General features: G+C 38.1%; 4 protein-coding genes across 4 annotated transcripts; 2 read left to right on the top strand and 2 right to left on the bottom strand.

Moving 5' to 3' along the window:
• Positions 1-1228: 1228 nt before the first annotated feature.
• TRIVIDRAFT_191824 (uncharacterized protein) lies at positions 1229-3181 on the top strand (the record flags this gene model as incomplete). The annotated part of the gene is made up of 7 exons (XM_014100663.1): positions 1229-1349; positions 1414-1499; positions 1560-1707; positions 1765-1829; positions 1896-2847; positions 2909-2988; positions 3179-3181. 7 exons carry the CDS (start codon positions 1229-1231, stop codon positions 3179-3181), a joined length of 1455 nt encoding a protein of 484 aa, XP_013956138.1.
• Positions 3182-3956: 775 nt separating this feature from the next.
• TRIVIDRAFT_53423 (uncharacterized protein) lies at positions 3957-4830 on the top strand (the record flags this gene model as incomplete). Its single annotated transcript, XM_014100662.1, has 2 exons — positions 3957-4560; positions 4652-4830. The coding sequence occupies 2 exons, from the start codon at positions 3957-3959 to the stop codon at positions 4828-4830; spliced, it is 783 nt and encodes a 260-aa protein (XP_013956137.1).
• Positions 4831-6633: 1803 nt separating this feature from the next.
• TRIVIDRAFT_222595 (uncharacterized protein) lies at positions 6634-8049 on the bottom strand (the record flags this gene model as incomplete). The annotated part of the gene is made up of 1 exon (XM_014100661.1): positions 6634-8049. The coding sequence occupies one exon, from the start codon at positions 8047-8049 to the stop codon at positions 6634-6636; it is 1416 nt and encodes a 471-aa protein (XP_013956136.1).
• A 929-nt stretch (positions 8050-8978) lies between these two features.
• TRIVIDRAFT_222594 (uncharacterized protein) lies at positions 8979-10707 on the bottom strand (the record flags this gene model as incomplete). The annotated part of the gene is made up of 2 exons (XM_014100660.1): positions 8979-9749; positions 9838-10707. The coding sequence occupies 2 exons, from the start codon at positions 10705-10707 to the stop codon at positions 8979-8981; spliced, it is 1641 nt and encodes a 546-aa protein (XP_013956135.1).
• Positions 10708-13887: the final 3180 nt, after the last annotated feature.

The following is a 13887-nucleotide window of genomic DNA, read 5'->3' as shown; positions in this document are numbered from 1 at the left end:
AGGTGTGTAAAGAGCAAGATTGTATTGAAGAATGGTAAAAATTTTAGCTATTCCAAGCTCATTACTGGCATTACATGCTTTTAGTATGAGCGACATAGTTGCAGGAGTAATTGAAGCAAATGATAAAGCACACTTGTGTTTCCTATTACAGATTCAAGAGCACTGGTTACTATAATACAGTTTCTGGATCTGAAAAATTGCTCATCGTGAATTTTGGTTCTGTGTAAAATAGCAATTATTGGATGGGATTCTGGTTTGGATTATATGGGCTGGCGGAGTTTCGGAATTAAAAATCAGTGCCTAGTGAACAAATCGGTCGTTTAGAGTTCGGATGTTACGATCCCACCAAGACACACATTCACCACATGCCACACAATTAGCCCAGATTGCGAATACATTACCAACTACGCCGGTTGGGCTGCTTGCTATGCTTAGGCGCCATCCCTGAAGAGGGTCTCAACTACCTTTTAGCCACCGATATGGCCGGCCTTACTAAAATATATCCCTCTACTACGTGTGCGCGCTTTCCCAAGGTCCAATAGACGTCGTCTGAAGGCTTGCATCTCCTCGGCCGAATAATATGTGAGCGTCCAAGGTCTTGAGCGCGATATATGGCCGCTCCATACTAGTCTGATGTACCACGTCGCATTCCCATCCTGCATTGGCCTGCAAATAGCCAGGCCCGGTCATTTATCTGGTACCTTGGTAAAAAATTGTCTAACCTCTAATAGGAAGTCATCACGGTGGCTGCATAAGAGGCTTGGAATACGGGTTTTGGAACTTGTAATAACCTAAGCCTATACCAAATCTGGCCCAGCGTTTGTAAACACGCCTAAACAATCATAAAGTGACTCTTTCATGGTTTGATACAGAGCAATAGGTGGTTAGACCGTTGTATGCGCTATATTACTTCTGTGTTAGCTACTGCAGATAACTTCCCACGGCAATGCAGCAGAGGCAACCTGGCTACCACCTTGAGCGCTGCCACATAGAGTAGGATCTACTTCGAGTGATTACTGCTCTTAACGATATATAACTAACCGATCGTCCTATGGTCTTTAATACTTTTCAATTTTGGAATAGACCAGGTACATCAATCAAAATTCTTCGCTATCGAATGTTGACGGTTGCTCTAGGATATAGGAGGAAGTTCGTTTATCCATTCTAGGCCTCAGCCTTGCCTCTGCTAGAAGTTGTCTCTGTTTACACTCTATATACGGCATTAAACATGACTCAGTTCAAGTTCCGACTGCCGCGTCAACCGTTTCTGCATGGAAAGTTTGTCGACTCCCATCGTAAGGACAGACATGAGCTCACTTCAGCCACTGATGGATCTCAAGTGATGACTGGTTCGTACTCCTGTATTCAGGGAAGAAATACCGCGTGCTCACTCACCTTTTCTGAGACTGACAGATCTACAATGGGCCGCTTTGGAGGATGTAGAACTCGCTGTGGATTCCGCAGAAAAAGGCTTAAAAGATTGGCAAGCGCTCTCACCTGTGTGTTTCACGAGATCTCCCTCATTTCAACATCACATTGAAAATAACAGCTTAAAATAGGAAAAACGTCGTAGCTATTTGCTTCGATACGCGGATTTAATTGAATCTCATGCTGAGGAACTAGCATACCTCGAGGTCATTGTTACAGGAAAGCCAATGGTTCTTGCTTCTGGCTATGAGGTTCCTCAACTTGCAAACATACTACGGTGTAAGTGACAACTCGTTGGGAAGTTTTTCGTAGATGTCAAAAATTGACTATGACAAGATTACGCAGGATACACAGACAAACTGAGCGGTGAGAGCTACCCATTAGGAGATGGACTTGTTAAAGTGAGTCTCGAGGCAATTATCGAACACATTGATACTTGTACGTCCATGAGTATTAAACTATCACAGATGGTCGTTCATGAGCCCCTTGGGGTTTGCGCCGCCATAACAGCTTTCAACAGTCCTATGATTCTTTTTGCCTTGAAGGTGGCACCGGCGCTCGCCTCAGGGAACGTAATGATTATCAAGGGTAGCGAGTTTAACTCTTTATCATCGCTGCGTCTGGCAGAACTCGCCACAGAAGCAGGGTTACCGAATGGCGCCATCAACGTCTTGATCGGCGGCGCAGATGTGGGAAATGCCCTCGCTACTAACAAGCGTATTCGAAAGATTAGTTTCACGGGTAGTGTCGCTACTGGTAAGAAGGTTCAGATTGCAGCGACAGAGTCCAACTTAAAGCGGGTGACTCTGGAACTGGGAGGCAAGTCACCGGTCGTCATTTTCCGAGACGCCAACTTGAACAATGCCGCCCGTGCTGCCTCTAACTTTCTAGCATTTAATGGCCAGGGTTGCATCTTAGGGACGCGCATACTTGTTCAAGAGGAGATATCCGACCCCTTCCTACAGGCTTTGAAGCAGCTGATCCAAGAGCATGCCAAAACATTAGGCTCGGATCCCATGGAGCTCTCCACGCTATCGTGCCCCCTATTTCATTTACAACAGCACACAAGAGTTGCTGAATTTCTTGATTTGGGGAAACAGGAGGCCGAAGTACTCGTTGGGGGCTCAGTATGCCAACGCCCGGGTCTGTATGTGGAGCCTACTGTCTTCGTCAATCCCAAGCCAGGTGCGAGGATCCTGCATGAGGAAATCTTTGGGCCGGTAGCAGTTGTCCAGACATTCAAGACAGAGTCTGAAGCGATCGAAATGGCAAATAATACGGAATATGGGCTTGGAGCTTTCATACACACCAATGATATCAGCCGGGCGCTTCGAGTAGCATCCAAGATTCAGTCGGGCACGGTTGCAATCAATACTTCTGAGAATATGAGCCCCCAAATGCCATTTGGAGGGAATAAGAGTATGTCAAGATTGAACCTTCTGCAGCAAAGTAACAAGTTCTAATAGTACTTGGGAACTAGTCAGTGGCTTGGGCCGCGAGAACGCAAGATATGCGCTGATGGCCTATACAGAGCCGAAATCAATTTTCATCAGGTACTTAGTTAATCCTCTATATCATGATATACGGAGTATTATCAGAGCTGTTATTATTCTAACAATCAATTTAAGGATACTTGAGAGCATAGAGTGAATGGAGGTTTTCGGCTACTGTTGAATATAGTGCAAGAGCATGAGCATCTGTGTGCTACTATTCAAGAACTGTAGATAAAGTACTCAGCTGGGAATATTAGTAATCTAAGTCTCACTCGAAGTTTCGTTTTTTCTAATGCTTATTACTTGAATGTTTCCTAATTACAAAATAAATCACGGTCTATGTGAAGTCCACTGCCATTTGCACAGAAATAACCCTATCGGTAAGGGTATTCGATTCCATGATTCCATGAGACAATGGAATGTACCTGGGTTGAGTATGTTCATTATTTGTCAAATTCCTATCAGTTTCATGAAAACTAGAGATAAAGGAGAGAGAAGTATTGTTTCATGTCCACACTGAAATTCAGAAATTCGGTAATGCTGGTGACTATATCACTAAGTTTGATAGTCGTATGTCACACGAGGAATTTCCGTCCTTCAAAGAAAAGTACCTTTACAGAGCGGTCCCAGAGGCTCAAGGAATTGTTATAAAAATCCTAGTGGATTTAAGCTAATGCAGGACTAACACCAACATATGTCTGTCGGGAAGATTCCCTGATTCAGCATCCCCGACGATGTTTCGCCAGCAGAAGCCCAAATTTCCCCGCAAATTTCCCTCAAGTGCGAAATTAGTCTATACCCTGATCGGGGACCCAATTGAATCATTATTCGCCAAGAAATAGAAGGTAAATAACCCCACCAACTTCATCGGAACAGCCCAATATGAACCTCCACTATCAAATCCTTAATAGGCTTCCCTATATCCCACCTCCACCACGAGAACATGAAGCCACTATAGCCGGCGGTCACACTCGGATAACGCCTCAATATTGCAAAAAGAACATCTAAAAATACTATCATATATTACCAACTACCATGTCTTTCGCATCCCGTGTTTTTGCCATCACCGGCGGCGCCTCTGGTATGGGCCTCGCTGTCGCGAAGATGCTTTCGAAACAAGGAGCGGCCGCGGTTTGCGTTGGCGATCTGAACAAGAAGAACTTTGAATCAGCTACTAAAGAGATTCGTGGCGAGAATCCCAACACTGCCGTCGACATGTCATCACTTGACGTGTCTATTCCAGCAGCTGTGGACGAGTGGGTTTCGATGATCGTACAGAAGTACGGCCGACTTGACGGTGCCGCCAATGTAGCTGGCGTACCTCAAGTTGCTAGACAGAGCAGTGAAGCCGGACCAACCCTGCTGGACGAGTCTGACGAGATGTGGCGTCTTCATATGGGAGTGAATTTGGACGGCGTCTTCTACTGCACACGCAGCCAAGTGCGAGCCATGAATATCCTGCGCCAGAGGGGAGACAATACGGAGAGATCCATCGTTAACGTGTCCAGTATGGCGGCTTTGAGCAATGGATCTTCATGTTTGAGCTACGGCGTGGCTAAAACTGCTGTCGTATCTTTGGGCGCCCGTATCGCGAAGGACGTTGCGCCTTTTGGCATCCGTGTCAATACGGTGCTTCCAGGTAATTAATCTACTTCTATAATTCCTTCTATCTTCTTGAAAACACGATCGGGTATGATAAGACCAGCACCTAACTACGTGAAAACATCCAGGCGCTACAAACAGTCCCATGCTTTCACAATTCTTCCCAGGAGACGCCAAAAGCATCTTGACAACTCTGGGATATGATGTAGTGGAGCCTGAGGATATTGCTCGAACAATTGTTTACCTTCTCAGCGATGAATCCAAGAAAATTTCCGGAGTTTCACTTCCAGTTGGAACTGGACACTGAGATTTACTTATACGAATCACACCGCAGAGCGCGATGTGACCAGCAGCAGCTCGTTAGAAGTATCATCAAGAGATGTGAAATATGAAAAGTAAATTTCTCTGTTTTTGAGCGCTCATTGTAACACACCTCTCTCATTCGGTTGCTTCCTGTTGCAGCAATTGCAGCTTTTCCCGTACAGCCATCTGTCGGGAGCTGGGTTGACTTAGCTGCGTCGCATGTGCACAATATCGGCGCGGCCCTATACCCCTCAGTTTGGGCTTTGACACCATATCAGCTTCATCAGTGTCTGCATAGCCATGCTTGTGATTTCAATCTGCTGAATTGCAAGAGTGAAATGTGTGGAATTCGTACTATTTTTTGTGTAAAGATTCCAAACAGGAGTCACCCTTTCCCAAATGCAGACGCCAAACATAAACGGCATCCCAACTGTAGCACGCGTCGCCGATGGCAATGTCATAGGCGGTATCCGACTCCCGGAGCGAACCGTACTAATTGTCATCTACAATAGTCTCAATGGTTCCGCGCCGTATAGTGAAACGATGTCATACAGTAACACACAGTTGAGTGCATTGTATGTTTGTATGTATATATATCGAGGGCGGTGACGGAGGCATCGGAGGCTACATATACGCAAGGCATTCTTCTCAAGTGTAGCGTTAAATTAGAGATTTCTAACACTCAGGATGTTCTCAAATGCTCACGTTAATAGTCATTAAAAATAGAACTTTCTATGGATAACAAACGATAAACCGATTTCAGCTAGTGTAATTCGCAAGTATGGTGGTAAAAAATGGATATGAGAGTTTTAGAGTCAGGATTCATAACTCATACTTGAGCACTAAATTTCGTCGCTCGGTATCTACGGAGTAGCATACTAGCTCCATACAATACCATACATTTAGCCTCTAAAATACTCTCTCACATCAAAACTTTCCATCTCAATGGTGGCTTCATGGTATTGAGATTCAAGTGAAGCTGTACTTAATATAGTATAATTAACCATACGTATCAATTTAGATACGGAGTTCAATATATTTTATTTCTCTTCTTTTCTTAATACCTTGCGGTAAAAGGAGGTGGAGTACTAAAATAAAAGCTTAGGTTACAAAAATAAATGATATATAACTATTACCTATAAATATATAAGTATTAACTATTTTTTGTATTCCTTCTAAAGTACTATGGTTTTTTTCTAACATTAATTTAATAATATTTTTAAATAACACATAGTCAGAGTATTTTTTAGTTAATAGTGGGTAATTATCAAAATGAGGTATAATTACATTAACTATATCGTTTATAGTACTAACTCTAAATTCTCTAGTAGTATTTTTATTAGGGTTTGAGATATACCCTATACCTCCAAAGAATTTCTGAATTTGAGTCATTAAATCTCTATCTCTTTCATGCATTTTTATTTGAACTCTTGCTTGAACGTTTCATCCTGTTTTGTATCTAGGATTTTTTAAAATAGTCGATTCTAGTGAATCAGAATCTAACTAAAAGGTATGAACATACTCCAACACCTTCTCATCCTACAAACATTAATAAATAATTGTTACCAGTTACTAAGATAATCATCATAAAAGTGAATAAACTTAAATATCTAAAGAATCTTTGACTATGAGGATCATGACTCATATGTTTATTTAATATTATCTGGATTAACTTTTATAGGTTTTTCTTACTTAATAGTTTATATAGGAGCCGTATCTATATTATTCCTGTTTATTCTAATGTTAATTAATATAAGAACAAGTGAATTACAAAGTAACAATATAATTATATCTGATACCTATGTAACTAGGAAGGGGGTACATTAGCATGAATTGCACCATTCACGAGATTGCTTGCCTGGTAACCCAAAATCAACCCTTCCTTCACAGCCACACTTGAGGCGACTTTCATTTTTATCACGTAGTCCTTATTTGTGGGGTACAAGCTCTTCAGTGTTTCATCAGTGAAGCTAGTCCTCACCCCAATGAATGTTCCGTTATAAGCGGCAATTGGCACTGTGATCTCTGGCTGTCGAGCACCCCCCTTAGTGTTATTAAGGCTGTCGCGGATGTAGTCAACTCCAAGGGGCATAGATGCAGAAGGCCCAATCTCCATCAGTGGAAAGGTTGGGGGTGGTATTCCTGTGCGGATCCAACGAGATGCATGCTGATAGGCGGCGTCTAGTGGTGGCAGCCAGCTGACAGGATCTATTGTGGGTGAGTTGGTTGGGATTTGGTTCGGGAGTTGATCTTGTGTCGCTACGGCTGCGGTCTTTTGTAATACCAGCAGGTTGGCGTGGGCTGCACCAGTATTTTCCCAGTATCGATACAATGCTGTGTCTGGCTGGCGACATCCTTGAACATACACGTACAGAGCCTCCGATTCCGTGTTTATTTGATGAACAGGGATTTTCAGGTCTGTGCGAATGCGTGTTGGTACTGCTGGTGCCAAATCAGTCGTGCCGGTGTATGGGGCACCAATCAGTCGACTGAAGTCGGAAGCTTGACCAAAAGAAATGACAGGGATGAGGGCATCGAAGGCGTTGCTAATGGGCTGGACGCCATTGGCGTAAGCGTTCAGTCGGATACCAGACTGCGATTCGCCCGTGCCAATGACATTTTTGGCTTTCAAGCCAGGAATCAGGCCCGACTTGAGCAGGTTTGCTGCCTGCGTATAAATATCGTACGAATACCTGTCATCAGGCACGTTTAGACTGCCATAACGCGCCGGGTCCCATTCAGTCAGTCCCAGAGGCGCCATTCCAGTGACATTCTGGTAGCCAACAATGCCCACCACTTGGACAGAAACACCGGCAAAGGCGAAACCGGCTTCATAGACTCCAGGACCGTCGGATATCATGAGATCGTAGCCTGCAGAAACGTTGATCCACTCGAGAATAGCGTCACCGTTAAAGTCGGCCTCTTTGGCAGGTCGGCGGATCAGAATGCGCGTCTTGTAATTTGCGGGGTCAATTGGAACCAGAGTCCATTTCCCGTCGATAGTAAGATTTCCAGTTACGTTGTAGCGGAACGCGTGACCGCTTATGAAGTACTCTTCCTCAACATAGCTGATGTCTGAAATATCGCCAACCCAGGCAGAGAAGGGGTGTTCATGAGTACCTCCTGTGATTGGTCCTTCAATGGTCGGTATTACCGGTGGCTGATGCCCTCTAGTTGAAGCCATAACAATTGGCAAGAGCCAAACTAATGCAAATGGCTTCATGGTCAAAACAAAGGGAATGGAACCCTATGTATGATCTTGTAAGAAAAAAAAATTATGACTTGGCTGATAAAACGAGACAATTACAATTATTGTTATCATGAATTTTCATCGAATGTTTGGTTCATGAAGCACCAGTTAAATATGCTGCAACCAGACAACAAAAAACAACAATCTAGATACCTGCTCGCAATTAAACAAGAGCCCACGCCACTAGAATTCCAAGTTACCATTTGGGTAATTTTCGCGATGCCTGTAGGTTTCTCCACCTGCCACAACTCCAATTCCTATCAGCCAGACTCTGGGATCCACTGGATGGGGGCATAGAAACCAATCAGATACGAATATATAATGATCAGTCACCATGTGATACTATGTACAGGGCTCATTTACCATATTGGGTATTCGTCACGATTTTTGCAGGAAGCCAAGGACAATGACGATCTCCCCCTCAAGAAAGACTCCATCGTATCCCGGAGCACCTCGTTTACAGCCTGGGCCTTTGCAACTCGTCATCCCTATCATAGGCAAGAGACAGTTTATAACCCATAAACAGGAATCTTCCCGTTTCGGCAATAGAAGGTAGTTGTATTTGTCCTGAAATCACAGGTCTACATCCTTACATACATTACATATTTCCGACTTCTTATTTCCCACCCAAAATCTGTGGACACAATGGGCAGCGTGATACTTGCTCTACAACGATTACTAAAAAAGTCTTATCTTTGGTGTTGATAATATCTGTATATATATAAACAAGCTCCAGGAAGCCAAGAGTTGTGCGTGCGGACGGGTCATGATTCTCTGGGGTCCAGTGCTCCGTACGATACGACATTTTACATGGATGTTTGCATTCCATCTATATAACGAGAGAGACATTCAGTTATAAATGTATTGTTTTTAAGCTCTGCTATAGATCTTCTTTATGCCATCTACATGGTTCTGTGAGACCACCGAGTTACCATCTCAATCGCGGTGCCTGATAGTAAGGAAAGCCCTGGCTGGTCATTAGCAATAACCTGAGCCTGGTCCCGTTGATCATCTTCCAGAGCAAGCAATGAAACAACTTTGACGGCGAAAATGACTCGCGATGCATCGCCACAATAGGAGTTGGTCTCCCGTATGCATCGAGCAAGGTGGAGGATGGATGATGCCTGAACATGTATGGATGATTGTAAGGCCAGCACAGCGGAACTTGGCTCATGAAGGTTAGGTTGTGGAGGCTTCGACAACGTGATGAGCAATAAAATGTGCTGAATGATGATGCTTATGGCGTTGAAGAGGGCGATGGCGCCTGCGGTGTGTGTATCGCCGTAGATGAAGGAATCTTGCGACACGGTCAGAGACAAGGACTCTGCTAATATCGATGTGTCCTCAAAGCTAAAGTGTTTAGTGACGGGAGAAACTGTTATATCCTCCCCGACGTATTCCTTCCACCAGTCCACCAGCTGAGACATTACACCATTGGCCGCCACTTCTATCTCCAACTTTTGTTTTCTTGGCAAATCTTGGATAGCGCGAACTCCATCACGAATATTCGAAGCCGGCTCGTCAACGTTGGGGAGTTTAACTTGGCGGAGAAATGAAAAGGCAACATCAACAATACGATCCCAAGATCCCTTGGGGTCTTGTGCGAAAGGAATTTGGCACCAGTCAGTGGTAGCAAACCTTGCCGACTTGTTTCGGAGGATGGCTTGGAAAGCCTGAGATAAGGAATTAGCATTTATGGCAATGTACCTTCGATGTGGGTTGTAGAAACCAAATGGAAAATGGTTTACGATGCATTCTTACCTCAAGAGAACGAACAGATCGAAAAATTCTATGTTGTAGTCCGAAGGAACAGGTATGTGGACCGATGGCCTCAAGCATATCGCAAGCCACATTGAGGTGCTTCAGGCCTGCGTCCGGAGTGACGCCTTGCATTTGTTCAAAGTAGGTAAACATCATGGGTACACATATTGTGCTGCAATGACCACTTTGATCTAGAGAGGGAGGGGATGACGAGGCATTTGGACTATTCCCTAGCACCTTTGCATCCCAAAGAGGCTTGTGGCTTGAACCATGGAGGGACATGCGATAGCTCTCGAGAGCGGCAAGATACCAATGAAGGGCATCCACAGCAGTAGCGTTATCACGATTTGAGACGGCATAATATATGAGAGCCGCAGCACGAATGGAGAACTTGACAGACGGCAACGTCGTTGAGGCCATGATGTTGGGTAGTTCAAACACCCATGAGCGCTGTCGACGCCTGGGGCTTGTAATGAAGTCGACAAATATGCCCACAAGGTAGTATTCATTGTTACAAACGACATCCAACCAAGGATTGGATAGAAATTGCCCTTGCTCGTTGGCCATACCGAGCAGAGGGTGGTCAAGATCTAGCTGTGTGAGGAAGTCGTTTGGGCCATCGTCAAGGAAGACTGTCTCTTCCAGATATTCCGGCATTTCTGGAAACTGGATTGCTGGGGATTCGACTCCGGATGTCACGGTAGTTAAAGAGGATCCTTTGCCAGTCGGCGGGGAAGGTGAAGGACGCTCCTCAACTGGTCGAACTGGGTCGTCATCTGGGATTTCAATATCCTCCAGAATACTGGTTGGTGCAGGTGATTTTGCGCTGCACTTTGCAGCCTTGGCGCGTCGGCCACTCTCGCGTTTCATTATCTTGCTAGTCATATCAAGGAACACGGCTCCACGCACAGGTCCGGAGCAAGAGAGACCAAAGCGGGAGCATTGCTTACAGCAAACGAGGCGCTCGTCACACTTCAGAAGAGAGAGATATGTCAATATTTTTTATTTGCATGCATATGTGTGTTGGTTGACAGAGATTGGAAGAAGGCCGTAAGGAGGGAAGAGTTTCCATCATGAATGACAAGGAACGCCAGCATGCAACATGACGTGTGTCGACCAACAATCTTAAAACTAAGACTTACTTTGACATGCCGTTGTATGCACTGCTTGCAGCCTCTGCTCCGAGCTGGACGTGAGTTCTGTGACATAATGCCTTGTGTGTACAGCCGGCGTTGTTTGGAGACTGACAAAATTGGTGGTCAATAGACTTGTCGTTGGTGGTTTTGTTTTTTCGTCTGCGTGGATGGGAAATAAAAGAGCGGAGAAGGAGCAATAGTAACTGAGAAGGTTCTATTGCAGCGGGATCTACGAGAAGGGAGAGCCCCTCAAATTTGCCGATGCCGGCTGCGTAACAGCCAGGTGTAACCAACATACTGCTGTCTGGAGTTGCACATCTCCAGGGTATGGCTATACTAGACTAAGTGGACGCTGTAATCCATTGAATTATACTTTTTAGTTTATGTACTTTATTTAATACATATATATTTAAGGTTATTATATAAGCTTCCCTCCTACACCTATACGTACTCTACCTTTTAGATACCCTTTTATTAAACAAAAAACTTACTTTATTTAATTAATTATTAATAAAATATCTTTTATATTTACTTTTATTACTTTTATTAAAAATTTTAAAATAATAATAGCCTTTATTAACTTTTAAAAAACTTAAATAAAAAACTCTTTTATTATTATTAAATAAATAACTTTTAATAAATAATAAAAAAAAATTACTTTTTTTATTTTAAAAAAAAATAAAATATTAATTTTTATATTTATTTTTTTAAAAAAAAAATATTTTAATAATAAATTTATAATAAATAATATATTAATGTTTTAATTAAATAAAAAAAAATTTTTTTTAATTTTTATAAAAATTATTAAAAAAATTTAAAGTTTTTTTTAAATAATATTAAAAAAACTTTTATAATTAATAAAAAATATAAATTTATTATATAAAATAAAATTATAAAATAATTAATAAAAATTAATATAATATATAAAATTAAATAAATTATTTTTATTTATAATAAACTGGGTCCTATATGTTAGTATAGGTTAGCTGTTTTTAAAGGATAAACCTTTAGGTTTTAGGTTTATATTAGCGGGCGGCTAAGTTAAATATAAATGTAGTTTTATTAATATTATATAGTTAATAAATATAATAGCTAAATTTAATTTAATTATTATATTAATAACTGGCTATTTAAACTATTTAAATAAATATATAAACGTAAACTTATATATTTAGTTACTTTAAGTTAAATTAATAATTTAAATATTAATCTATACTTAAATTAATAAATATTTTATTAATTTTTTATAAAATTAAAAAGTTATATTTTAATCCTTTTTTAATTAGTTAAAGGATTAAGGTTAATTAATTTAGGTTAATTTATTAACTTTTTATTATAACTTTAAGAGCTAGGTTATAATATAATATTCCTTTTCTATTAGTTTTATCCTTAAAACCTTACTATTTTTAATATAAATAATAATCTTTTTTTATTTTTATTAATAATATTTTTTTTTTACTATTTATATATTTTATTAACTATTATATTAAGTATTTATAAAAAACTTTATTTTAAAATAAAACGTTATAATATTCTTTTAGAAATTATTTTATTATATTTTATTAAAATAAAAAACTATATATATTATTTTAATAAAAAAAAGCAAAACTTCTTAAAGTATTAGTTATTTAAGGAAAACTTTATTTAATATACTCAATATATAAAAGATAATAAATCCTTATATAATATATATTTTTTATTATTTATTTAACTTTATAAAATTACTATATTTTATACTTCATATAAAACTACCTTTAAAAAAACTAAAGAGAAATATAAAACTATTAATATAAAAATTAAATATTTTTATAAATAAAAATAATTTTAATTAAAAAAAATAATTTATATAATAATATAAAGTATTAACGATTTAAAGGAGTTAAATAAAGTTAAATATAAAAAAGTAAAGGCCTTTAGTTAAGCTATAATATTATTACTTAATTTAATTAATCTTATAACTTTAGATTCTATATTTAATATTATTAATTAAAGTAATTTTAATTTTAATCTTTTTTTATTATCTTTTTTAAGTTTAGCTTTTAGTAAAACCTTTTAAAAAAATCCTTTAAATATTTAAGGTATTTAATAAGTTTTTATATATTATTAACGTTAAAGTAGTTTTTTTATTTTATTAAATATTTAAGTAATTAAGTTTTTTTATTAAATTTTATTATAGTAAATTTTTTAATATTATATTTAAATTTTTTACTTTTAATAATAATTTTATTTTTTATAACCTTTTTTATTTTTTTATTTATTAATATTTTTTTTAATAATAAAATATAAAATATTAAATATATTATTTTACTTTATTTTTTTTTTTATATTAAAAAGTTAAGTTTATAATTAATAATATTAATTTTTTTTAAAACTTTATATAGTTTAAGTTTTTTAAAATTAAATTTATTATTTAATTAATTTATTTTAATATTTACTATATTTTTATTTTTAAAGTATTAAAGTAAATAAACTATATTTTTTTTTAAAAAGTTAGTTTTTTAAATTTTTATATATTAATAAATTTATTTATTTTTTTTATATAAATTTAAGCTGTATTTATAATTTATTATATAGTTTTTTAATATTATTAATTATAATAATAGTTTTATATATATATATATATTTTTTTTAATAATTTATAAATATTTAGTTTAAATCTATAATTTATATAAAACCGTAAATATTTTATTAATTTTATTAATATACTATTATAAAAGATTTATATAATAAATAAAAGTTTAATTTAATTATTTTAATTAAAATTAATATAATTTTTTAAATATATTTTAATAATTTAATTAATTTTTTTTATTTATTTATATATCTATAAGTAATAAATAATATTAAGTTTATAATTTAGTTTTAATTATATTATAAATAATTATTAAAACTTTAAAATAAATATTAATTTTTT

Source organism: Trichoderma virens, assembly GCF_000170995.1.
Source record: "Trichoderma virens Gv29-8 chromosome Unknown TRIVIscaffold_53, whole genome shotgun sequence".
In the NCBI taxonomy this organism is placed as follows: domain Eukaryota; kingdom Fungi; phylum Ascomycota; class Sordariomycetes; order Hypocreales; family Hypocreaceae; genus Trichoderma; species Trichoderma virens.
The sequence above is the reverse complement of the archived record's forward strand: the minus strand, read 5'-3'. Positions and strand labels throughout refer to the sequence as shown.